The sequence below is a fragment of the Ostrea edulis genome, chromosome 6, assembly GCF_947568905.1.
Source record: "Ostrea edulis chromosome 6, xbOstEdul1.1, whole genome shotgun sequence".
Classification (NCBI taxonomy): Eukaryota; Metazoa; Mollusca; class Bivalvia; order Ostreida; family Ostreidae; genus Ostrea; species Ostrea edulis.
The window spans coordinates 52406446-52432561 of NC_079169.1; the positions used below are offsets into that span (position 1 = coordinate 52406446).

Here is a 26116-nt window from a genome sequence, read left to right on the forward strand (position 1 = left end):
TCTGTTGACATTTCTCTCTCGACAGGTTCTTGCATGACTTAATAATCCATCAAGATAAATTATCATACATAAATCAATGTGTATATTTCTTGTATAAAAATATTTCTTCTCGAAAATATATATGCTTCATTTTTCTTAAAGACAATACAAAACACAAGTATATCGAATGCTGGTTTCTTATATAACTGATATACATGTAGAACAAATCAGTTTTATAACGAATTCGTTATATATGAATTATGAATTCGCTATAAACGTATAGCGAATTACGCTTATAGCGAATTTTTCTGGAGGGTCCCCAAAAATTCGCTATATCAGAGTTTTACTGTACATCAAATTTCTCTGGTGTAGCATACCTCCTTAAAGACCTAAACCTAATTATAAATTTGTCTTTTTTCTTGGTCTAGTCTCTACTCGAATAGTAGTTGATTTCCAACCATTCCTATCCTGGTTCCCTTATTTTCCCTTTTACCATAACCTACATAATGAACTTTGAATATTGTTGAGGTACAGTAATTTTTGCAACCGGTAGGGGACTATGTATTGCCATGCAATACTCTCAGAATGCTTGTTTTTATTTATAATGCACCTGTGACAGTAGACCTAGTTGTCAACAATGTAACATACATGTAGCATAATTTGTTTAATCCAAAAAGAAATAACAATTGGTTTATTTTTTAAGATGTTTAAATGAATAACCTTACCAAATAGTGTTTATTTCTGACTCGAGTCTTACTTTTGACTTGAGTCCTATATTTCCGACTTGAAGTCCTTTATTTCTGACTTGAGGTCTATATTTCTGACTTGAAGCCTTTATTATTTGAGTCCTTTATTTCTGACTCGAGTCCTTTATTTCTGACTTGAGGCCTTCATTTTTTACTTGAGTGCTTTATTATTTGAGTCCTTTATTTCTGACTCAAGTCCTTTATTCATGACTCAAGTCCTTTATTTCTGACTTGAGGCCTTTATTATTTCAGTCCTTTATTTCTGACTCGAGTTTTTTATTTCTGACTTGAGGCCTTCATTTTTTACTTGAGTGCTTTATTATTTCAGTCCTTTATTTCTGACTCAAGTCCTTTATTCATGACTCAAGTCCTTTATTTCTGACTTGAGGCCTTTATTATTTCAGTCCTTTATTTCTGACTTGAGTCCTTTCTTTCTTACTCAAGTCCTTTATTACATACTTGAGTCCTTCATTTTTAATTCGAAACCTTAATTTCTGACTCCAGTCCTTTATTTATTACTGATTTGAACCCTTTATTCCAACTTGAGTCCTTTATTACTAAAGAGAATCCTATATTTCTACCACTGGAGGACATAACTTCCTCTGGAGTAACAAACACATCACTGATACTGAAGTATCTCCCTTAAATTTCACTGTCCTGATAAAACTGGAACCCTGATTTGTCATGATGCAAATTTATTCTTACAAATTGTAAAATGGTATTTATCAGATAGGTACACAATATCCAATTATCTTGAGAATTTTTAAATTAATAGTATTAAACTGCCATAAGGCACTTCTATGACAAAGTGTAAAAATGTGCATGAACACATTTAAATGAACAAATTCGGAATTCAAAATGAAATCCTGAGAATTTCCAATACAATAATTCATACTATTTGTAAATGTAAATATTTTGACTGCTGTCGTTGATATGATCACTGAACACATACAGATCCTCATTAAAAATATTTTAAATGTCTCAAATTCTTTTAAAACCTGTCATCATTTCACTGCTTAATAATCCTAACATAAAACAAAAAGTTAATCAAATCATGCACAACTCTCTTTCATGTACATTGTAAAATACAATCTAACAGCAGACGAGTTATACTCGCAGATGTTTTTAAATACTCCCACAGCTGAGGCAGGCACTTGGTGATTACTCGTCATCTTCATTGTCATCTTCTTGGTCGTCTTCCTTTTGTTTGCCAGGCAAACTGTAAAATAATCATTAACCAATAACTGGATTCTACTGTCTGCTGGTCCCCCCCCCCCCCCCCCCCCCAGTCTTAATAAATTCATTCTTGATAAAAAGTCACTGTCTTCCTGCAGACATGTGTTCATTTTTTAAATTAAAAAAATCAAATTTTGATCACAGGATTTATAAAGATATGATACATTCACCTTAAAGAGGCATGGGCATGATTTTGGTTTTAAAAAATTGACTTAAAAATTTAATTGATATGGTAGAATTTGATGAATATAAAATATAACAAACCTGACCCCCAAAAAACCTGACACAAATATCCATTCGAGAGATCTAAACTTTTCATTATCAAAACAAGGCACAAGCCCTGAATATGTTTACACGTTACGTAACTCAACTATCAACATGGCGCCAAAGTTGACAACTTCTGTGAAATTTTTTTTTACAATAAATAATTTTCAGTTCTTTCTTCTTTGTGTAGGCACCCTAAATTGATTTATCATTAACCGATGTTGACATATTGAACGCTTTTGGCATTGGTGTTCTCACCTCTGCACACGGTTTCGTAGTTAATGAGAAGCATATGTTTACAGTCCTATGAATTGTATTCACATTTGTCTCTGACAAACATAGTGTTTACAAACATGATTTTGGAAACTGGATTTTATGTAAATACAAAGCATATCCTACAGGTAAAAATATTTTCATATAAAAAGATCCATATTTCTCAAACAAAAATTTGTCAATTTCAATTGATCAAAAAATTGTGTCCCTGTCCTCTCAAGGGAAAATTGTGAAGTTTGTATCAAAATATTACCCACTAACTGCTGAGTGATGCATGTATATTTGGACAGTGTTATTGACTTAATGAATACCTTTGGACAGTGTTAATGACTTATGAATACCTTAGAACAGTGTTATTGACTTATGAATACCTTTGTAACAGTGTCTTGACCTCTGAAGGGCAGTAATCATCGGGATTGGGGGCCGGATTGTTGGTCAGGTGGGCCGCAATGAAGTCTGGTTTAACACAAATGACCCCCAACTTTACCAGGAGCCCAATGTCATCCTCTGACATCTCGACCTTGTTCAGTTCCATAAACGCGTGGCTAGCAGACACCGATTTAGAAAACGGAGGTTTGACGTTGTTAACAGTGGCTCCCCCTGCCTCTAGAAGTCTGCGGAAGTTGTCTTCTTTCTTCCGATCCGTACACAGCAAAACTTTCCAGTCGCTGAATGCTCCCACACAGGACTGTAATGTGGAAAAGTTTTGTACTCACTTCAAATTATTCCTTTATACAAAGCAAACCATTTAACTGTGAGACTTAAGCGCGAGACCTTACCTGTGAAGCAGAGTTGATTTTTAGCCTCCAACTGTGAGCGGCCTCACACAGTTTCCTGACGGCGGGGTTCATCTTCTCCAGCAGACTAGCTGTTCCCTCCCCACCCCACTCGTAGAAATCTTCCTGTCAACACAAACAAGAGACAATTAAAGGGACTGGTTCACGATTTTTGATAAAACTATATTTCATTTTTGATGGTAAACACTGAAAATATAACTCATTTCATATTGACAGTCAAAATTTTGACCTTCTGAATGCATGAATTAAAGCAATATTTTAGCCTTAAATCTGTGTTATGTAAACAAAGACTCGAGTCTTTTTATGTATACAAACAAACAAGTGAAATATTGATTTTGTAATATAAAGCATCTTTATTTTGCATAGTCACAAATTTTAACTTTTAGATGACACATTTAACCCATAACTGCTACGAAATGTGAAAGATATGATAAACTTAGATCAATATCCATTTCTTTTGACAATTTCATAAACAATAACATACCGCAATCTTTGTTTACAAAACAAATAATAAACTCTCTATAATGAGCTTCTTTGATAATCTATAACCTTAATTTTTATGTGAACTCTTTTAAACACATTAGACAGTAGACTTTGATCATTAAAAGTGAAAAAGAAAATTTTGGGGGAAATCGTGAATCAGTCCCTTTAAAACCTGTAGCACACAATAGAAATCGAGCACAACATCTAAAGCTTGTAACATTCAAGTGTCTGGGTGCTGCAGTATGTTAAATAAAACAGATACAGCACTAAAATTCACTTAGCAGGAGGACACATACGGTTCCTCGTTATTAAAGATTAATTTATATGTCTAACATAAAGTAGTAGATTATACATACCATTACTACCTAATCAATTAACATCAAAGAAATTAGCTTGTTTATAAAAAATATTGATGACAGTTGGTATTTCTGTATTTCTCACCTGTACAAACTTGCCCTCTTGTCGACAAGCCTCGAAATAAGACTTGTGCAAGACCCATTTCCCAGAAGCTACACAGGCCAGGAACTTTTCATTTCGAGCTGGGACACCTGATATATTTAAATAGATATTGATTTAATTAAATGATTAGACAAGCTTGTGAAAACTTTCTGAGATAAAGCCACAGTTTTATATCTTTCGGTTTACAAATCCACGTACCCAATTTTTCAAAATAAAAATAACAGATTTTTTCACCTGTCATTTATTTTTCCAGAAAATCTCTGCCCTAGCATCAGGGTTTAAACATTTATAATGCATTTGGGTTCGATACATGCATTTAAAACATCTCCTTGATTCAAATGTTTCAGTGACTAAAAACAGGAACATAGCGGTTATCACATCTTTTTTTAATATCCCTAAACTTTTTTCTGAGGGCAAAGAGGGGCAAGCTATAGAGGATGCTCTATTTCCCTAATCTTCTGGAGGGCGTGATTTTAAATGAAATCAGAGCTTCGACGTCTCAAGAAGACGGTCTGAAAGCAACACATGTTTCCTTTGAAAGGAGTTTTATTTTTATTTCGTCACCACTCAATGGACATCTTGGTAGAAAAAATTCGTAAACCTAGAAATAAAATAACTTCGGCTTAAAGAAAGACTGTAATGTTTGATGAAGAATCGAAGATCTTTTTATATCCCCATAATAACTAGTACTTATTGTAACGGGGACCGTTACAGATGTTCCCCAAACATTCCCCCATTTAGAAAGTGGTGTCATTTGTTGCAGTACAACTGGTTTTGACCATATCAATCTGTGGAGTGTCTGAATATATAACTGTTTTATAACGTTCAGTCCATTTCATGCTAAAACAAATCAGTTATAGACATATGAAAATTCTGTGCACATGCTGGTGAGTAATTTGACCATGTTGATACATTACAAGTCTAAATATATGATTACAAGAGAAGTTTCACAAGAGTTCGATGAAAAACAAGAAATTAACAGCAACTCAAAACTATGAGGACCAAAATAAATGCACGTGCATACATGTGCGCGCGAGTATGAAACAGCATTTTTGTTGATGCTATTCAATAGACATTTGAATGATATACTTACTGTATGAATTTGATATCGATTGCTTCATTTATAAGAGTTATGGTGATTTAAAAAATCGTCCAATCAGAATTTAGCGCACATGCACACGCGATTTTGATAATGGAATGTTTGTTGACACAATGCAAAAGGCATTCATATCATAGATCTACAGGGTAAATTTGAAAATTGTCCAATCAGAATTAAGCACACCTGCATGCTATTTTGACTAAAGATTTGAGTTAAGAACATCAACCTAAGTTTCAAAAGATCTTGACAAAAAATTCCTTATCTAATTCTATAACCAAAAATTCTACGTTTTCGATCATGATTACTCATAAAATCTAAATCTGCAATAATGTGTCACATCATATCATCACAATGCTTTTATATGTACAAACCATTCATACAAAAATACATTAATATTTTGCAAACTGAAATGAGTTTTACTCACCAATAACCAAATGAGTACAGGAGGGGTCAAAGTTCTGACCGTCCAACATCCTGCCCCCGAGATTCTCTACCAAAACTCCATAATCATCTCTTTCCTTAAAAAAACAAAGGAAAACAATTCAGCAACACAATTTGCTACATTTGTCTCTATGAATAAGTCATTTACAAAGAAAGAACAGAGCATGTTCTGTAGAAGAAAACTATGCAATAGACTGGCTCCAATATTCAGAATTCAGATAAATGGTGGATCTAAATTATCTTTCCAGTACAGATGCCATTTTCCCACAATTCCCACCTCCTGTGACATCCCTGACAGTATGAAGATGGGCGGGGCTGATTTACGGTCCTCCTTCACATCGTGTACTATAGTAACCGGCTGGGGAGAAGGAACAGATGGCTCAGACTGTCTGTGGAAAGCTAAAAAATAAAGTCAGGAAATCCAACTCTAAGTAGATAAGCACCTCTGATGAGATTAGTTAAACATCACCACTATAACATTTATCTAAGCACACCTGTTAATTAATACCTGTAAATGTTAATTACTTACCAACAGGAGGTGCTGGGGGTGAAGACAACCTTCTGTCTGGTTCATTCTACAAAATGAAGTTCCCAAACTCGTTAGTTAATTGTAAACACATGATAAAGACCTTTGAACACTAAGTAGGTAAAATACTCTGGTTCATTAAGTCAGTAAAATACTCTGGTTTATAACAATTGATGGGTATTTTACTTGTGTGCACATTTATATTGACTGCATCCTTAATATCATAAACAGTAAAACCAACCCAAAATATACAGTAAAACAAGTTCTGGGGAGTAACAATTTGGATTCGTTGTATCCAATAAGTTTATAATCTGTTATAAAACTACAGGGAATGAAAATCTCTTCGCTGTAAGCATGAATTAATTTTAAGTGTGTTCGCTGTAACTGTGTTTTACATCTTCAGCACTATCTGTACTTAATTTCAGCATCAATTAGGACTATCGAGTTCTACGATAAGGATTGAAGTGTTGATCTGAGTATAGTACAAACAATCAAACTGGACATTGAAGGACCTCCCAGTATTTTTGCATTGAAATTGATCTAATTCTATGACACAAATCACTTGTTACCTCTGGCAGTTGTGGCACAGGGTGCTCCTCCTCAACATCAGAGAACTGAGCATCCATCATCTCCTGTACGTTGTGGACGTCCTGGGTGGGGCTACATGCCCGCTGCAGTTTGTGGGCGAGTTTCTCCTGCTCCAGTCGCCCGGTCGGGTCATCCCACATCACATGGACTGTCTGAGAAGACTCCGGAAGGGAGCTCTCCTTTGCTGGGGCCTCTGACTTCTGGGCGTCTTTTTGGTCATCAGTCATACTCCAGCGACCTGCCCTTGACCCTGAGCGACTCTGTGCCCCACTATCATTACTAGACCCATCCCCAGACATGTTCATCTGACCACTACCTACAACCACAGAATTCTCAGACATTCATTACTAGACCCATCCCCAGACATGTTCATCTGACCACTACCTACAACCACAGAATTCTCAGACATTCATTGAATCATTCATCAGACGAATATGATATCTGTTCGATGAATAGCAAAACTACTGAATGATAACTATTGAATGGATTTGGTATCTATATGATGAATGTGATATTATTAGATGAATGTGATATCTATAGGATGAATGTGATATCTATAGAATAAATGTGATATTTATTGGATGAATGTGATATTTATTAGATGAATGTGATACATGTATTTATTATACCTCAGTATGACAATTCTATGCAACACATAATCTGATTGGTCTAGACAGTTACGTGCCAGGGATGACAAAACTTCATATCTCCCTCTCAAACATCATATCTCCCCATCATATTTACCTCTTGGGCAACCTCGTTCATTTTCCATATATTTTACGGCAAGGTAGACATAGTTTATTGTGATGTCACAATGAGTCTGAGTCATTGTACTTTCATAGTTCATAAGGCACAAAATATGCGGGTCCCTGATACACAGTTAAATTGCCTGGTTTTGGTTGATACAAAGACAATCAAGTAAATCAGCATTCAAGGAGAATGGAACTACAAAAAACTTGTTATCATATCACTGCATTTCATTGTTTGTACCTTCTACCGTAATACGTTAACGGCACGGTGTTACCGTTAGGACGATCTCAGCTACAGGCAATGTATAGATGAGCGGACTCCAATTTCAAATGCACATTTATAGTCTTGCTTTGTTTCGGTATAATAATTTATTGCATGAATGTTCGAGAGATATGAAGATTTATTCACCCAAGAAAAATCATATTCCCCAATATGATTTTTCTTGGATGAATAAATCTTCATATATCCCTATCATGCAATAAATGTATAATATAGGATGAATGTGATATTTATTGGATGAATATGATACATGTATATTGGATAAATGTGATATCTATAGGATGAATATGATATTTATTGGATGAATGTGATATCTATTAGATGAATGTGATATTTATTAGATCCGATATTAATTGTAAAATGGTGATATCTGTTAAATGAATGTGATATCGAAAACTTTAAGGACAGAATGTCTTACTTCAAGTTGATCGGTTACTTACAGTTAAATTTCCTACTTTTTCTTCTTCCCTGTGTTTTCTTTATTCTGGTGAAAACATGAAAGGAAACGTATCAGTATGAGAATTCATTCTAAAAATTAAGGAGGCATACTACATCGTCATAATGGCTGACTTCCTTTTAAAAAAATTAATGAAAATATAAATATCAGCAATATTTGTCTATTCATTTCAAATATCATTGCCTAGTTGAGTCTATATAAGCTCAGTAGGTTAGCATATCGAATGCTGAACTGTAGATAGCATGTTCGAGTTCTGCAGAAGTTTTAAATTCTTTTAAGATAGCTTTCTACTGAAACTGCATTTTTTGACTAAATGAAGTAAGTTTGAAAGTTTTCAATTTCAAAATATTGTTGTACATATCCTTCACTTTTCATCCATATCAAATTTCTCTGGTGCAGCATTCCTCCATAATATGAATTTGGTTCCAGCAATGAGAATGATTTTTATTTGATAAGAATTTTGTGCTAACTACAGTGTATACTTCAGATTGTTCCAAAAACAGGAGTCACCTGCATGTGTCTTCCTTTAAAACTATGATTCTACCCAGACAGATTTATAAACTGACGTAAAAACGAATGGATAGACGAACAGATAAACTGACATTAAGACAAATAGACAGACAGAGAGTGTACATGTTAACTCTCCTGATTTCTCCCTAAGACTTCGTATTTAAAGAGTCTGTTTCACAACTACCACTCTATGCCTTAAATATCAGAGTTCATGAAAATTCAACTAAATATAAAAAAGAAAAAAGCAAAAAAAGCTTCAAACAGGCGCAATTCTTGCAATACGAGATAAAATCTCTCGTTTATGAAATTTCTTGTGTTATTTGATTAACTCTATTGGTGTCTTCCTTTGTTGAAAACTGTACAAGTCCTGACAGTGTGACACAAGCCATGACAGTGTTATACAAGTCCTGACAGTGTGACACAAGTCCTGATAGTGTGACACAAGTCCTGATAGTGTGACACAAGTCCTGACAGTATGACAAGTCCTGACAGTGTGACACAAGTCCTGACAGTGTGACACAAGTCCTGACAGTGTGACACAAGTCCTGACAGTGTGACACAAGTCCTGATAGTGTGAAACAAGTCCTGACAGTATGACAAGTCCTGACAATGTTATACAAGTCCTGACCGTGTGACACAAGTCCTGATAGTGTGACACAAGTCCTGATAGTGTGAAACAAGTCCTGACAATGTTACTTTGAACAGGTTTTGTTGCCTTACTTTGTTACTGCCATGTCCTCTTTTAATTGTTTGGCCAGTTCTTCTCTGTAGTCAAGGGTACCTGCCATCTCTATTGGCTCCTACAGACAGAATATCATGTCAGACTCTACACTTATTCAAACTATTGAAATTCCGATTTTAAAATCATTCCTTCAATTTTGAATATATAAAATTAACATAGCTGAGTACAGTGAAAACTGCCTACAATCAACCTAATCTGACACCTGTCCAATACATTTCACGGGGCATTATGACCCTCATTCTCATTCTCAATTTCATATTTTCGATGTATTTTACACTATTTATTTCGACACACTGTGTAATGCGACAAAAAATTTGTCTTCAACTGCATGTCAGATTAGACAGGTTTCCCTGTATATAAATTAATATAGATCGTGTCAGATTAGACAGGTTTCACTGTATATAAATTAATATAGATCGTGTCAGATTAGACAGGTTTCACTGTATATAAATTAATATAGATCGTGTCAGATTAGACAGGTTTCACTGTATATAAATTAATATAGATCGTGATGAAACTCCAATCATTTGTTTTCCTGGTATGTCTCCCAAGAAAGATGAGGAAACGTTGTTGATTTACTAGAGGATGACACTGACCTCCAGCGATGACAAACAAGCCTGAAATCCTACCTCTGTGACAGCATCTGTGCCTGCACCAATAGCTTCACTGTCGGGTGACATTCGTTGTTGTTTATCACTGGGTTCTGGCGTTGTGGCCCCGCTCCTTTTGTTCAGTTTGGAGTCTGTGACAGTGGGTAATGATGTTGGACTGGTCGGTTTCGGCAGGTCGTCAGTCTCGATACCCTCCGACTGTTTACTGGAGCTGGCCCGGGTTGACCTTCTTGTCCCTCTCTGGGGCGTGCTTCGAGTGGCTATTGATTTCACTGGAGAACTCCGACCTGGAGTTGCTTTCCTTACCACCGACTAAAACCATACAGTACAACTTATACATTTCATTACAGACACTTGTTCCTGAATACAAACTAAAACCATACAGCATAATTTACAATACTGCATTAGAGACACTTGCTACAATCAAATTTTTCTACCTCCTATTGAAGAGTTCCCATTTTTGTCAAAATTTGGGCATGTTTGAATGTTTCTATACGGTAGAGTATTTATTGATACTTATCTACCAGCATGATGCATTTACAGCAATTTTTAAATCAGTAAAGAGTTCAAATGATCTCTACACAGGGAAGCTCTGAAAACAAATACCCAGTAAACACTAATAATATCATCAGCTTGATTCATTCAGTTTGTATAGTTGCTATTTTTACATTTTGCATATGTATTCACATTTTGTACATGACTATTTGAAAACAGAGAAGATTGATTTGTTTGTACAGAAGACTTTCTACAACAATTCTCATACTCAATATCTTTTTACTTACCAGCGTCATATTGGGATTGTAGCTATGTGGAAACAGAGATTCGTCTACTCTCACATTTTGTTCTTTACACTACAATCAAACATTACAATCTAAATACATGTTACACAGAATGTTTATATCCGTGTTTTACAAACTCCTTGAGGTACATCATAATCACATAACAGTGTATTATTTCTTTATATATCATAGTGTTCACAAATACTTCTAAATACTATAGATCACAGTTATTTTGCGAGATCTCATTTTCACGAAGATGCTATATTGTATTTATTCATGAGACATAACTTTCGCTAATCATTATCAAATTGTTGAAGTCTTCTACATTCAAAAAGTTTATATATGAGAACTATATTTTCATAAATGACCAGTGCTGCAAAATTACACCCTAAATAATGTTCACACAAATAAAATACAAATATAATCGTGCAAGCAGGCCTGTCACAGCTGGTTCATACTGGTAACAAACAGGATCGTACCAAGCGAAGCCAGAGCGGGGACACGATGATCTTCTTCTGTTCTCTAGCTATTCGGAATTCTTTGGTCGTGTCATTCGTTTTCCCCTACAATGATCCAAATTTACATGTTTCAGAGAAATAGGCCTGCATAAAAGTTAAACAACAATTCACACTGTTTAAGAGAATGATTACATGTAAACACTGATTTTCTGATCTATCATACTCGTTTTGAAAATACTTAAGTAGGTGTTCTCTAACATATTATATAATCACAAGATTACAAATGACATGAGAAGAATGAATAATTACCTGAAATATACCTCCTACCGACAGTGTATAATTACCTGAAATATACCTCCTACCGACATTGTGTAATTACATGGAATATACCTCATACAGACAGTGTATAATTACCGAATTATACCTTCTACCAACAGTGTATAATTACATGGAATATACCTCCTATCGACAGTGTATAATTACCTGAAATATACCTCCTACCGACAGTGTATAATTACCTGAAATATACCTCCTACCGACATTGTGTAATTACATGGAATATACCTCCTATCGACAGTGCATAATTACCTGAAATATACCTCATACAGTGTATAATTACCGAATTATACCTTCTACCGACAGTGTATAATTACCTGGAATATGAAGTGTGTGCAGGATGTGTCATACTGCCATTTATAATCCCCTCCCAGTTCTGCCACTAGGTCATTCAGCTCTGCCTGCTGCCCACTTAATTTCTTACTCACATAGATTATCACTCCTTTCAATGGGCGCACCAAATTCTACAATAAAAGTGTCATTTTCAATCAATAGTTCTCTTTTGAAATATTTATACACCAAAGCTCAGTTACAGTGAACACACTTATAATGAAATCATGGTTACAGTGATGTGATTTTCATTCTCTGTAGTTTTATAACATGAACTTATTGGATATAATGAATTACATTTGTAATGAATCAAAATTGTTCGTCCCCGCCACTTCGCTGTAAGCCTATTTTACTTTACTCGTACTTTTAAGATAAAATTTTGAATAAACTCTGACTGCTGATACACGGCATGATGGACATGGTCAGTATCAGGGGTTGCTTACTCCTCCTAGACACCTGATCCCACCTCTGGTGTGTCCAGGGGTCCGTGTTTGCCCAACTATCTATTTGTATTGTTTATAGGAGTTATGAGATTGATCACTGTTCGTTATCTTCACCTTTCATTTACATCTCTCCATTCATCACACAATTCCTCCGAGATAAGGAACCAGCGACAAAACAGTGATGATCAGACTTACGTCATTAGCCCTGTCACAGACCCCGTCCACTTCGTCCGCGGTCGCCATGGTTTTGTACTCTGTGGTGAATTTGGCAGCTGCATGAATGGCCTCCTCAAACAATTCATCAAATGGCTAGAGGAATGAGATACAAATGAAATAAATGTGTTGACTACTGTTTATAGATTTAATGGATTATCCAAATATTTTTCCAATGCTAATGTACTTCGGAAGGAATGCTACACACAGCTACTAATACTCTGAGGAATATCTATGCAAAAAAATCTTTCTTTCAAGATGTAAATTACCACAACACATAGATTTCCAAGTGACGTCTATATCTATCCAAAGTTTTGTCACACTTATTTTGTGAATAATAAAAAAAAAAGGTTACATCGTCATAATGGTTGACTTCCATTTCAAACCCAAATAGCAAATTAAGGTATTCAAGGTATAGCGAAAGGGGATTGAACAATTTTGAGTGATTAAATGAAGATAAATGTTTATTGTTAAAAGACAATGATGAAAGTGAAGTAGATCAAATTCTCATGACTTGTAAATTATTAGAAGCCAATCTTTCTTCATTTGAGACTCTTTGGAAGATGATCCACATTGGTTAAAAAAAAACAACCAAAAACCAAATTTTCTAAAAATATTTCAAAATATACATGGGTTTTTTTTATAACTGTTTATGTAACTTTTTATTATAAAGAGATTTAAAGTAATATATAATTTCTTTTAAAAATATTTTAATAAAACATGTTCTTCCCATAGACTTCAATGTAAAATTCTAGGTGAAATAAATCAAGCAGAAATCAAAACTACGTAAATTCCTTTAGTGCATTATTTTTGTTTAATGAATTCTTCAAAATTATACCATGACTACAAAAACCTCACCATCCATTAACTAGATATGAAATATGATCGTTATACATTGAATAGCTTAAGTATCAGTCAAGATTATTATTCTTTTAAATTCTGTTACCTCAGATTTTAAACAACTCAGTCTGTCTATCTGTAATCTCACCAGTTTTGAATTTTTTTTAACAAAATTGCAATATTTCACTAAATAAATATATATTGAACATATCTTCCAATTTTCTCCCCGTCCAGTGTTGATGATCATTACGTACCAGACTGGACTTCCTGCGGCCAACTTTTCTTTGTTTTCCTTTCTGACCCTCGGGCGTTTCCAGGTTCTTCAGTACATCCTACAATAAATCCCCGAAACTTGTGTGTACCACAACACATACTTTTTATCCTGTAGATTAATTCAACTGTATCATAGCGTTAATAAAATTGACGATATACTGCAACAAGCTTATATATTTATAAATCTTGAACATATCCCTTTAATTTAAAAACAAACAAACACATTCCCTTTCAGATTCAGATAAGGGCTATATCCATGTTAACTTACGGAAAAATCAAATCGGGGGTGGAAGGACTTTTCCAGATCTAACGACCCAGTAGACTCATTCAAGCTTTCTCGTCGTGACGTGTTTCGTGGATTTATCTCCCTTTCATCTGTCTTCAACTCCTGAATAATATAGGTCAGTTCAAAATTCACAATATTTTTCTATTGTTAATCTTTTTTTTCTCTTCAGTTTGCGAAGTCTCTCATATGACCTATGACCTTCATTAATTATGCAGATTACCCCATACATATTTATATACCCTTGTAATACAAACAACTTGAACATTAATCCTAAAATGCAGTACCGATAGACCAAAAGTTTATATTAACAAAACACAAAGTCTACTGTACATGATTAAATTTTTTGTCTCGGCTTCAGAAAAACAATTGCTCTGCAAAGGACAAAATTCCAGAACTACATGCTTTTAATGGTATATACAAGCTCAACGAAAATTTTATCTATCTAACAAATAAGGACAAATTTACTTGGTTGATGATTAATGAAGACAAACCAGTAATTGTCAAATAGAGAGAATATTTAGTGCAAACTTTCAGAAAAAGAAGTGATGCTTTAAAACTGCAAAAATCATTATAGTTTATTATTCATATGTTGGTATAATACTGATACTGTCCATTTACTTGTGTATATACATGATTAGCAATTCATATATGTATGTACTTGTTTCCCCAACATGCTGCATCCACATGCAGTTTGCAGTCTATGTAACCTGTAGTTAATGTTGTAAACTTTCTTTCTTTTTTGAAATTCCTTCTTTACAAACTGTCTTACTGTTATGCCCTCTGGGCCCAAAATTGGAATAAACTTATCTTATCTTATCTATACCTAGTATGTGGGTACTACCAAAGCCTAAGCCCTTAGAGTTTCTACCTTGACTCTCTGATTGGTTAATTAATAAGTTTTCTACCTTGACTCTCTGATTGGTTTAAGTTTCTACCTTGACTCTCTGATTGGTTAATTAATAAGTTTTCTACCTTGACTCTCTGATTAGTCAAATTGGGGGTCTTCACCCCAGCCATGTTCTCTTTCTGACTCTCTGGTATATCTGTTTTTTCTGGAGATTCTTTTCTTTCTCCACCCCTCAGTGATCCCTGCCTGCTGTTTTCACCTGTATCCATCCCTAACATTAACAGATCATCCTGATTTGTCTCCATGCCAGACTCCCACGTTTCTGGTTTTTCCTTAGATCCACCACCTTTTGAATTTTCCTCCTCTTTCTTCATTTCTTTGTCATTATTGTCAGGTTTATCACTTGAATTTAACAGCAGGTGCCCCTTGTCATCAGGGGCACCTGTCCATTTGTCACACTCCATCTCCTCTGGACTCTCTACTTTTTCACAGTCTACCTTTTGGTTTTTGTGGCTAGATTGGTTTATCTGGCTGCTGTCAGATTGTTTGATTTGAGCGTTTGTAATGATGGGTATTTGAACACTTGTGGTGAGATTCTGAGAATCTGTAAGTTCATTTTCTATCAAGAAATTGTTCTCTGCTTCTCTTTTTCCAGATTTGGCACATTTAAATATCCACCTTCAAATAAAACACAAGACATGAATTTTACATATGAACTGCTATGTTGCTGTAGAGAATCAAAAAAAAAACTTGTCTAGCTTGCTTACCTCCTAGAGATGGCTGGAATGTTCCATTTTTTGGCTGCCTGGTATTTAGAACCTTCTGCTTCCTTGACAACCAGGTGAGTACTGGCTTTCAAATCCTTACTGGCCTTGCGTACAAAATATTCTTGGCATCTGTATAAATACAAGTGAACCGTATGAGCGAGATCTTCTCAAGCTTTCACAGCAAAAAAAATCATTCATGGGTTAACATTGAACAGCTGAATCTTAAATATGCAATCTTATAAGGAAAATCAGAACTTTAAGAATGACTAGACATGATACTTACTCAGCACCGAGAAGCTCAGCGATATGCATCAGACAATCCCTCTCTGTCCCAGCAAAGCCACTGAAATCACAGAAATTATCCCCAGGTTATTTCAAGTCCTACACGAGGACAAGTGAAGGGGCCTTAGGAACTTACATGTTAATTGTTGTCATGAACTCATACAATAAGAAAGAGCGGAACAACCGATACTGGAGATTTGTTACAACTGTTTTTCTGTACCTTGCAGATGCTGCAGTTCTGTGACTTCAGATTGTTGTTTATTTTACCTGACAGACAACACACATTCTGTGAGGGAGAGGGGTGTTGTTCATTTTACCTGACAGAGAACACATGTTTTGTGAGGGAGAGGGATGTTGTTTATTTTACCTGACAGACAACACACGTTCTGTGAGGGAGAGGGGCATTGTTTATTTTACCTGACAGACAACACATGTTCTGTGAGGGAAATGGGCATACATCTTACCTGACAGACAGCACGGGTTCTGTGAGGGAGAGGGGCATTGTTCATTTTATCTGACAGACAGCATGCGTTCTGTGAGGGAAACGGGCATTTATCTTACCTGACAGAGAGCACGCAACCTGTGAGGGGGGCAGCGTCCATCTTGATGTCCATGGGAGAAAATAACACATTACTGGACACATCTAATAGTCTGTCCTGCTCCAAACATATTTGCTGGAATATCATACATGTGCATTCTATCATAAAGTGTCAACTTTCCCATATTTTAGTTGTCATTGTGATATGTATATTGTATTGTATGCTTTGTTCTTCTCTGTTTTCTCTGCTTTGTATTTATGTTGAGGAGAGCATATTCCTAGCCCTAGGACTGTTTGCAATCCTCATTAAAAAATCAAATTAAATAATACAACTGTTTGCAATCCTCATTAAACAAATAAAGCATTAAATCAAATGAAAGTGTGAACAGTTATTTCATCATTGTTTAAACAAGCTTTCTATTTTATCTTGAAAGCCTCGTTTTAACTGATTATGACATACACGTAACTTTCACTGTTAGAGTATAAAACACAACAGGCTCCCGTATTTTATACTCTGTCAGTTCATTAGCTTACCACCCAGGCATTGGTGACAATCTCTTGAACTGTTCGGTCTACAGGAAATCCATTGATGGGCACCACCCCGTAGTCAGGTATCACACGGCTGGTTGCCTTGGATACTGTCCCTGTCAGAAGGAAACAACAGATAAAATACCTTCATCTCATGACACATACACCTGACATACCCAGACAACCACATCGTGTCAAAAGTTCCATTCGTTCCGACATTCCTTACCTCCCTTTTCCACAATGTAGTCTATAAGCTCTCCCTCATGTTCCTCTTCAAACCCAAAGAACATGAAAACCTTTTTGTTAAATATAGGACCCTCCTCTTCTACAAAGAAGCAATGTAATTTTTTTGCAATTACCGAGAAGACACTTACATGTATAATTTCTACAGTGCTCCCTTGACATATTCCATTTATTGCCTGAAAATCATACAGAGCAGATTTTTCCCCATGTAAATACTCTGTTATAATGCCAACCCCACTGTTTTTCATGCACAAATTGTACAGAATTTACCCTCCATAATAACGCCAATTACCCAACACCCATTGGTTATCACTCCTGTACATTGAGAGCAGTGCAGTAAAGTGCGACAATCTGGACGAGGTATTCAGGTGGTCAGGTTAATAACAAAAATTGGCTGAATTAAACTTCTTAATTATGGAAGTCTTGAACAGAATATATTGAGGGAGCAATGTACATTTGTATAACATTTGAAAAACCATAACTCATATCATCAATCCATCAGAAACTTGTTAAAACCTTCAGGAGTTGCTTGAGGTTCCTGTGTCGCGCCCTTCTCTGTAGGGACTGCTGCCGTGTCTATCACAGTTCTCTCCCCTGATGGAGCGGGACCTGTCATATATACAAACATAGCTTTTAAGCTTGATATTCAACGCACATGTTGTGGAATTCTTGGACAATCATTTGATCTTTTAAATCTTAATAACCTTGAACATACTACGGCTGCATCACGAAATTAAGGATATTTCTCCTTTTAAACGACACTTGATACAAACACAAAATGAATGCATGGGTCGATATATATTTTTTGGCTTAGTTTGGTTGTAATGAGTACCAATATAAAATTCTTTAAAAAAAAAAAGGACAAGTAAATTTTCCGAGATGTTTAAATGATGAAATGTATTACCCCTTCCTATACAACTTTATACAAATTTCCCTCACTTTTTTGGACTTCATTGAGAAATCATGGGAATAAATGACATTGCATACAGTAAATTGTATTCACTTTACTTAGGGAAACATAAATTTAGTTTCATTTTCATCATTTTTGAAATACGTTTGTTTGTAGCCAGTGTCATTAAATACTAAGTTACCCTGATCAGCTTGAAGAAGATATTGGCTCATAATGTCAGAGAATTCATCATCATCTCCGTCCGGTGCCCCTGGCTTTTCAACCGGCCTCTCTTCCTGAGGCTCCTTATTCTTCACCTCCGACAGTTTTCTCTTCCTATTAACAAAATTCACCCCACATTTAATAATAAAACACCAGAGAATCTTTGAGGAGGAATTTCTCAAGTCATAAAACGACTAATTTATCTAAATGCGTCGTAAAAATTTTACCCCTGGGGAGACTGTGGATCCATGGTCGGGAATTCAGAAAGTCTGTAGGGGTCCTCGCTGACCGTAAAGCCTTGTCTGAAACACTCAGCCATCCAGACCGGGGTCAAAACATGCGGCCTAGAGATTCAATAGATAAAATCAATTTACTGGAAGGAATCAAACTATCACCCTATTGAACAATTGAGATGGCCTAGGTCTGAGGAAAATTATATGACATTGCTTTCTTATTGAATGTATTGAAGCTGTACATATACTTTGTAAATATGACAATGCCCTACATTTACATTCAATCATCTCACTGACCTGTAAGTGGCTCTTCTCAGCATCTCGAGATCTTTCTCAATCCTCTCGCCTACTATCACGTGAGTGACATTCTCACTGAGGGTGTTCAACCTACAATGGACATGTAAACTGTATACAGTCTACTCTGGATATATTGACATTAGGGGATCAACCTGAATTGTTCATTATATCGAAAGTTCAATATACAGTAACCGATATTGAACCATGAGAATAATGGGGATTTACTTTAACTTCAATATAACAGATAGTTCAATATAAGTGACTTCAATATAACAGATAGTTCAATATAAGTGACTTCAATATAACAGATAGTTCAATATAAGTGACTTCAATATAACAGATAGGTCAATATAAGTGACTTTAATACAACAGATAGTTCAATATAAGCGAATCATTAACAGTAAACTGAGATACTGAATTATTAAAAGTAAACTAAAAAATACCGAATCATTAACAGTAAACTAAGACACTTCATTATCAACCATAAACTAGTACATCAAATTATTAACAAATAATGGATTAAAATGCCAAATTATCAGCTTTAACTGCCAAATTATCAATCATAAGCTAAGATAAAGAGTAATATTCATAGCCTAAAATACAATATCAAATTATTAGCTGTAAATTTAAAAATAAAGAATATTAATCAGTCTAAAGTGAAATTCCAAATTATTCACTGTAAATTTAAGAGCAAACTCCGTACCTTGTGGCTCCCCCCGCATTTATGACTTTTCTCAATTTCTCCAAAGCAACTCCTCTGAAACCACTCAAATATATCTGTAAGTTATAAAATAAGAAAACATCATAAAATTTACATCATTAACATCCGCAATGTCTTTAGATGCTATCCTGAATTTTCTTTCCTTCCTTTTTTTCAACTTTAAGAATTATCTGAATACTGAAATTCCCCATCTCATGATATTGCCCTTCTTATGACACCACTCCTTCCTATGATACCATCCCTACATATGACACCATCCCTTCCTATGATACCATCCCTACATATGATACCATCCCTACATATGATACCATCCCTACATATGATACCATCCCTACATATGATACCATCCCTTCCTATGATACCATCCCTTCCTATGATACCATCCCTTCCTATGATACCATCCCTACATATGATACCATCCCTACATATGATACCATCCCTACATATGATACCATCCCTACATATGATACCATCCCTACATATGATACCATCCCTTCCTATGATACCATCCCTTCCTATGATACCATCCCTTCCTATGATACCATCCCTACATATGATACCATCCCTACATATGATACCATCCCTTCCTATGATACCATCCCTACATATGATACCATCCCTACATATGATACCATCCCTACATATGATACCATCCCTACATATGATACCATCCCTTCCTATGATACCATCCCTACATATGATACCATCCCTTCCTATGATACCATCCCTACATATGATACCATCCCTTCCTATGATACCATCCCTACATATGATACCATCCCTTCCTATGATACCATCCCTACATATGATACCATCCCTTCCTATGATACCATCCCTTCATATGATACCATCCCTTCCTATGATACCATCCCTACATATGATACCATCCCTTCATATGATTTTACTCTTACTTATGATATTGCCCGACCTATGATATTGCCCCTACCTCCATGTATGATATTGCCCCTACCTATGACATCACCCCTCCCTATGATATCATCCTACCTATAATATTGCCCCTACCTTACAGCCATCTAGGAAGAGATCTGATGAAGATTTGGAGAGATCAATGGATTCCAAGGTCGTCTCAAACTCATCTGTTGACTTCCTGTTCTGAGTGGTGCTCGATGTTTCATTTAGATGTGTCCTCTGGATCATTGATACGTTTGATATACAGCTGATGTCAGCCAATGTGGAATTTCGATCAACTGTGAAAATGTCAATATCATGTCACAAATTTCACACACTGTAAATGAACCTTAGTAAGCACAATCTATTTCAAATACAGAAGCATTTTCTCTTTTTCTCTTTTACATGTATATGACTTCCCTTTCTCTATTCATGATCATAAACTTCACAAAATTTGTAGAAAGTTGTTTTTAAAGTATTATGGACCATCATACCTCTACATCCATTTTCCTTCTCTGGGGTCGATGTTTTGACCTCGGATTTATCATCCATATCATCAGTCAAACTAAACTGTCGCTCTTCTAAGCAGTACCCCTTCTCGATGGAGTCATACAACCAATCAGATTTCACTATGTGAATCTTCCATTTCTTCGCAAACTCGTATTTAGCGCCTACAGAGTACAGCGGAATGTTCATCAGTAAAATTGTTTTCACATCATCAAAGACAATCTTAACACACAAGACCAAAATTAACATAGAAAACAATATACTGATATGTGAGTCAGTAATTAAAATAAAACCCAGTGTCAGAGACCTGATTTCACACACACTATAACAAATTGGATAGCCATTTTTCTAGGTAGACCCTTCCATTTATATTTGTTCTTATGTGGGATTGATTACCTGCCCATGTTTTAACCATAGAACAAATCTGTGATTAAAGCCAGCTTAGCATTATAGATGAAGTGGGGATATTTGTAATGGTGGACATTGCAGGAGCTTTGAGAGGTTCAGAGCTGTGAGAGACAGTGAGAGGTTCAGAGCTGTGAGAGGCAGTGAGAGGTTCAGAGTTTTGAGAAGTTCAGAGCAAAAGCAGTAAGAGGTTCAGAGCTGTGAGATGTTAAAAGCATTGAGAGGTTCAGAGCAAAAGCAGTGAGATGTTCAGAGCAGTGAGAGGTTCAGAGCTCTGAGAGGTTCAGAGCTTTGAGAAGTTCTGAGCTGTGAGAGGTTCTGAGCAGTGAGAAGTTCAGAGCTGTGAGAGGTTCAGAGCAGTGAGAAGTTCAGAGCTGTGGGAGGTTCTGAGCAGTGAGAAGTTCTGAGCTGTGAGAGGTTCTGAGCAGTGAGAAGTTCAGAGCTGTGAGAGGTTCTGAGCTCTGAGAGGTTCAGAGCTTTGAGAAGTTCTGAGCTGTGAGAGGTTCTGAGCAGTGAGAAGTTCAGAGCTGTGAGAGGTTCTGAGCAGTGAGAAGTTCAGAGCTGTGAGAGGTTCTGAGCTCTGAGAGGTTCAGAGCTTTGAGAAGTTCTGAGCTGTGAGAGGTTCTGAGCAGTGAGAAGTTCAGAGCTGTGAGAGGTTCAGAGCAGTGAGAAGTTCAGAGCTGTGAGAAGTTCAGAGCTGTGAGAGGTTCAGAGTTTTGAGAAGTTCTGAGCTGTGAGAAGTTCAGAGCTGTGAGAGGTTCAGAGCAGTGAGAAGTTCTGAGCAGTGAGAAGTTCAGAGCTGTGGGAGGTTCAGAGCAGTGAGAGGTTCAGAGCAGTGAGAGGTTCAGAGCAGTGAGAAGTTCAGAGCTGTGGGAGGTTCAGAGCTTTGAGAAGTTAGCAGTGAGAAGTTCTGAGCAGTGAGAAGTTCAGAGCAGTGAGAAGTTCAGAGCTGTGGGAGGTTCAGAGCTGTGAGAAGTTCAGAGCTGTGATTGAAAACATGGTATATGTAGAGATAAGACACCAACCTTTGGGCTTGTTGATGATCAGATGCGTGCACTCGTTGACCTTCATTTCTCCTGTATATTTACCTCCTACAAAAGTAAACCAATTACATCTAATACTGTAAAAGTAAACCAATTACATCTAATACTGTAAAAGTAAACAAATTACATCTAATACTGTAAAAGTAAACAAATTACTGTACCTTCAATATAAAGAGTAAGTGAAGGTGACCCTAATCAATGAGGAGTTTCTGGTTAGCTGCTTAGTTACTCATACATACACACACACAGTACACCCCTAACACAAGGAATTATTTACATCAGGTCCTCAATCATTCCTCACCTTCAGCTTCCACGGCTTTTTTGACCTGATTCCTTTCCTCCGAGTCCAGACCAGACACTGTGATGACCAGTCCCTTAAAAATTGGACAGGAGTACTCCAGAAACTGACTACTACTGCCGTGGATGTGCCTACGACGAAAACCAAAGTGTGAAAACAGAAACGTGGTGTAAATAACCAAAATCTGTACGACGAAAACCAAAGTGTGAAAACAAAAACGTGGTGTAAATAACCAAAATCTGTACGACGAAAACCAAAGTGTGAAAACAAAAACGTGGTGTAAATAACCAAAATCTGTACGACGAGAACCAAAGTGTGAAAACAGAAACGTGGTGTAAATAACCAAAATCTGTACGACGAAAACCAAAGTGTGAAAACAGAAACGCTGTGTCTATAACCAAAATCTGGCCATTTAAGACAATTTACTAAATTATGAATTTATCATGAAATTCAGCCACTTCATTTAAATGGAGATAAGACAACTGTCTTTTAATTCTAAGTTCAGCCACTTTATTTACATGAAGATGAGACAACTGTCTTTTAATTCTAAGTTCAGCCACTTTATTTACATGGAGATGAGACAACTGTCCTTTAATTCTAAGTTCCACTTACCTGCTCTGAGAGGCTTCCCATACTCTGTCCACCCAACAAGGGAGGTAAATATGTTTGCCAGTGGTAGCTGCCACCTTAAAGACACATGAAAGAGGTCCGTATCAGATAATTTAATTAGATATTGCACAACTGCATAGAACAGATATAAATAATATCTTTCATTTTGACCAGACAGAAAGAACTATCGTCAAACCTTGTTATCTTGAAATCAATGGAACCAAGTTTTTTTTTTTTTTTTAGATATCCAATGGTTTGATGAGATATTGAGGTTGAAATGGAAAAAGAAAATGTTATTGGGACATTCAATTCACTTAAACATATCCATGGTATTCGAGATATTGATGTTTGAGATACTGAAGTTTAGCTGCATTATACACTGTAACTCACTTTATTATATAGCTAATAATTAGTCTATTACAAAATCTGCGAAAAATCTAGAGAATGCTAGCGTTCAATATCCTGAGAATTTATTGAATGCTAACTTTGCATTGCGTAAATTGTATGCGCCCGAAACATTCCAAGTATGAGTGGTCAATATTGACATTACCGTAACGACGTAAACAAGCCAAAATGACAGACGACGGTCCTCCGAATCTGACAGAGCCGGTATTTTGATATTTACTTAAGCAAAATGTTTTACTGTACATAATTATTATGTCCCCATTCACAAAATCAGTTTGCTTCATGCATTAATGACGGGTTAAATATTGAACAGTTAAAAAATGCATGCTGATATTGCACACCTTCACCTTAGATGCCAATAATGACGAATTCTCGTCTATTTTGGAGTATTTTGAGTGAAAAGGGATATAATTTAACAACTAAATACTTTAGCTATATAATAAAAGGGTTATTGAACTTATATAGGAGAATATTGGCACTCGTTGGCTGTCAAAATGCACTTGCAAGCTCGTGCATTTGTACAGCCAACTCGTGCCAATATTCACCAATATAAGTTCAATAACCCTATAGTACTCAATTTAACTAGCTTGACTTGCATGAACATTTTTGACAAACTTCCTTCTTGTCATCATTGGAGGTGACAACAGAATTATATCCCCCTGCTGACCGAATCTGTACATTACCTGGTATTTTTTGCTGCCGACCTCCCCCGCAATGAGGTGTGTGACGTTATTCGTTAGATCCCGGCTAACAGTGCCTCCCATGGCCTCTACCTTGTCATGTATTTCGTTCTGTAAGACAAAAAAAAAAAAAAAACCCTCAAGAATGTCAAATACCACAAAAACAAATCCTGAACCCTTAAAAACAAACAGGTCAGTTACTATGGATATTGTAATTTGTGTAACGATTCACAAGATTCCATTTCTGTGAAATTGGCAGCACCATAGTATACATGAAAAGAAATTTTCAAAAGTAACTGATATCGTACAAATGAAGAAAAACAAGATAAAATATTGCAGGAATTACATTCTTTTTAACAGTTCCACAATCATGCAAAATGACTCACAAAATTCAACGTGAACTTCATCAATAGATGCACAGGTCAGAAATTTCATTATCTTATCCTAAGAAATCACTTACCCTTCTCTGTTTAACGAGATTGGTGCAGCAAATAACAACATCCTTCATGGCCAGGTTGTAGACAGGAACGTTCCTCTTGGGAATATCCTAGAAACAGTATTGTACAGAAGTCATGGTAACGAAAATCTATTTACAAGAGTAACAAAATCATAAAGCCAAAACTGAACAAAGCGATGTAATACATGTACTAACAAGAAATAAGACTTACAAGTTTGTACTCAAGTGAAGACAAAATGCAGAGTGGTCCAAATATTCTGTAAAGATATCTGTACGTGAAACTCATAGAAAGAAATGTCAAGTCTCTACAATATACAAAACATTAACATATCTCGAATATCTCATTAAACATATACAAAAGATTTTTACCTGCACCCCAAATTTTTGATGTGGTTGAAAGATTTGCCGCCAAATGGATCGTAGAGATAAACACAATTTTTCTCTTTTCGGTCAATCTTTAAGCAGTCGGAGTCCCTGATCCAACAGACACTGAATCCTTCCTCGATCAGGCTCTACACGAAAAAACTTTATATCACATTTTAAGTTCAGGATTTCCAATCGCAGATCTCTTTACATTGATAAACAGTAACAAAATTTAAAATGTGGACAAGTGAAATTCAAAATGTGGATTTTCTTTACATTAATTAGTTACACTCAGAAATACTGTTTATCTTGTGAGTTTGTTTACACTCAGAAATACTGTTTATCTTGTGAGTTTGTTTACACTCAGAAATACTGTTTAACTTGTAAGTTTGTTTACACTCAGAAATACTGTTTATCTTGTGAGTTTGTTTACACTCAGAAATACTCTGTTTACCTTGTGAGTTTGTTTACACTCAGAAATACTCTGTTTACCTTGTGAGCTTGTTTACACCCAGAAATACTCTGTTTACCTTGTGAGCTTGTTTACACTCAGAAATACTGTTTATCTTGTGAGTTTGTTTACACTCAGAAATACTCTGTTTACCTTGTGAGTTTGTTTACACTCAGAAATACTGTTTACCTTGTGAGCTTGTTTACACTCAGAAATACTCTGTT

At 35.9% G+C, this 26116-nt stretch overlaps 1 protein-coding gene across 10 annotated transcripts in view; it reads right to left on the bottom strand.

Moving 5' to 3' along the window:
• The window catches only part of LOC125647241 (DNA topoisomerase 2-binding protein 1-A-like), a 36834-nt gene that overhangs the window by 8542 nt on the left and 2176 nt on the right, over window positions 1-26116 (bottom strand). For 8 of the 10 annotated variants that reach the window (XM_056139937.1, XM_056139931.1, XM_056139933.1 and 5 more), the window contains 36 exons: window positions 25448-25590; window positions 25290-25335; window positions 25082-25168; window positions 24625-24732; window positions 23540-23613; window positions 22931-23058; window positions 22612-22677; window positions 21169-21345; window positions 20789-20973; window positions 19748-19821; window positions 19045-19134; window positions 18742-18858; window positions 18495-18628; window positions 17920-18012; window positions 17387-17485; window positions 17167-17276; window positions 16656-16768; window positions 16096-16155; window positions 15813-15941; window positions 15171-15723; window positions 14181-14300; window positions 13894-13971; window positions 12782-12895; window positions 12131-12277; window positions 11499-11582; window positions 11023-11091; window positions 10259-10552; window positions 9608-9687; window positions 8361-8404; window positions 6873-7207; window positions 6307-6352; window positions 6055-6176; window positions 5761-5854; window positions 4220-4326; window positions 3278-3400; window positions 2870-3186 (listed from right to left, as the gene is read on the bottom strand). In XM_056139937.1, the coding sequence (XP_055995912.1) occupies window positions 2870-3186; window positions 3278-3400; window positions 4220-4326; window positions 5761-5854; window positions 6055-6176; window positions 6307-6352; window positions 6873-7207; window positions 8361-8404; window positions 9608-9687; window positions 10259-10552; window positions 11023-11091; window positions 11499-11582; window positions 12131-12277; window positions 12782-12895; window positions 13894-13971; window positions 14181-14300; window positions 15171-15723; window positions 15813-15941; window positions 16096-16155; window positions 16656-16768; window positions 17167-17276; window positions 17387-17485; window positions 17920-18012; window positions 18495-18628; window positions 18742-18858; window positions 19045-19134; window positions 19748-19821; window positions 20789-20973; window positions 21169-21345; window positions 22612-22677; window positions 22931-23058; window positions 23540-23613; window positions 24625-24732; window positions 25082-25168; window positions 25290-25335; window positions 25448-25590 (4760 nt within the window). Of the gene's footprint in view, window positions 1-1403; window positions 1945-2869; window positions 3187-3277; window positions 3401-4219; window positions 4327-5760; window positions 5855-6054; window positions 6177-6306; window positions 6353-6872; window positions 7208-8360; window positions 8405-9607; window positions 9688-10258; window positions 10553-11022; window positions 11092-11498; window positions 11583-12130; window positions 12278-12781; window positions 12896-13893; window positions 13972-14180; window positions 14301-15170; window positions 15724-15812; window positions 15942-16095; window positions 16156-16655; window positions 16769-17166; window positions 17277-17386; window positions 17486-17919; window positions 18013-18494; window positions 18629-18741; window positions 18859-19044; window positions 19135-19747; window positions 19822-20788; window positions 20974-21168; window positions 21346-22611; window positions 22678-22930; window positions 23059-23539; window positions 23614-24624; window positions 24733-25081; window positions 25169-25289; window positions 25336-25447; window positions 25591-25933; window positions 25943-26116 lie in introns of those variants that run through there. The other 2 variants (XM_056139939.1, XM_056139938.1) reach the window with 2 other exon arrangements.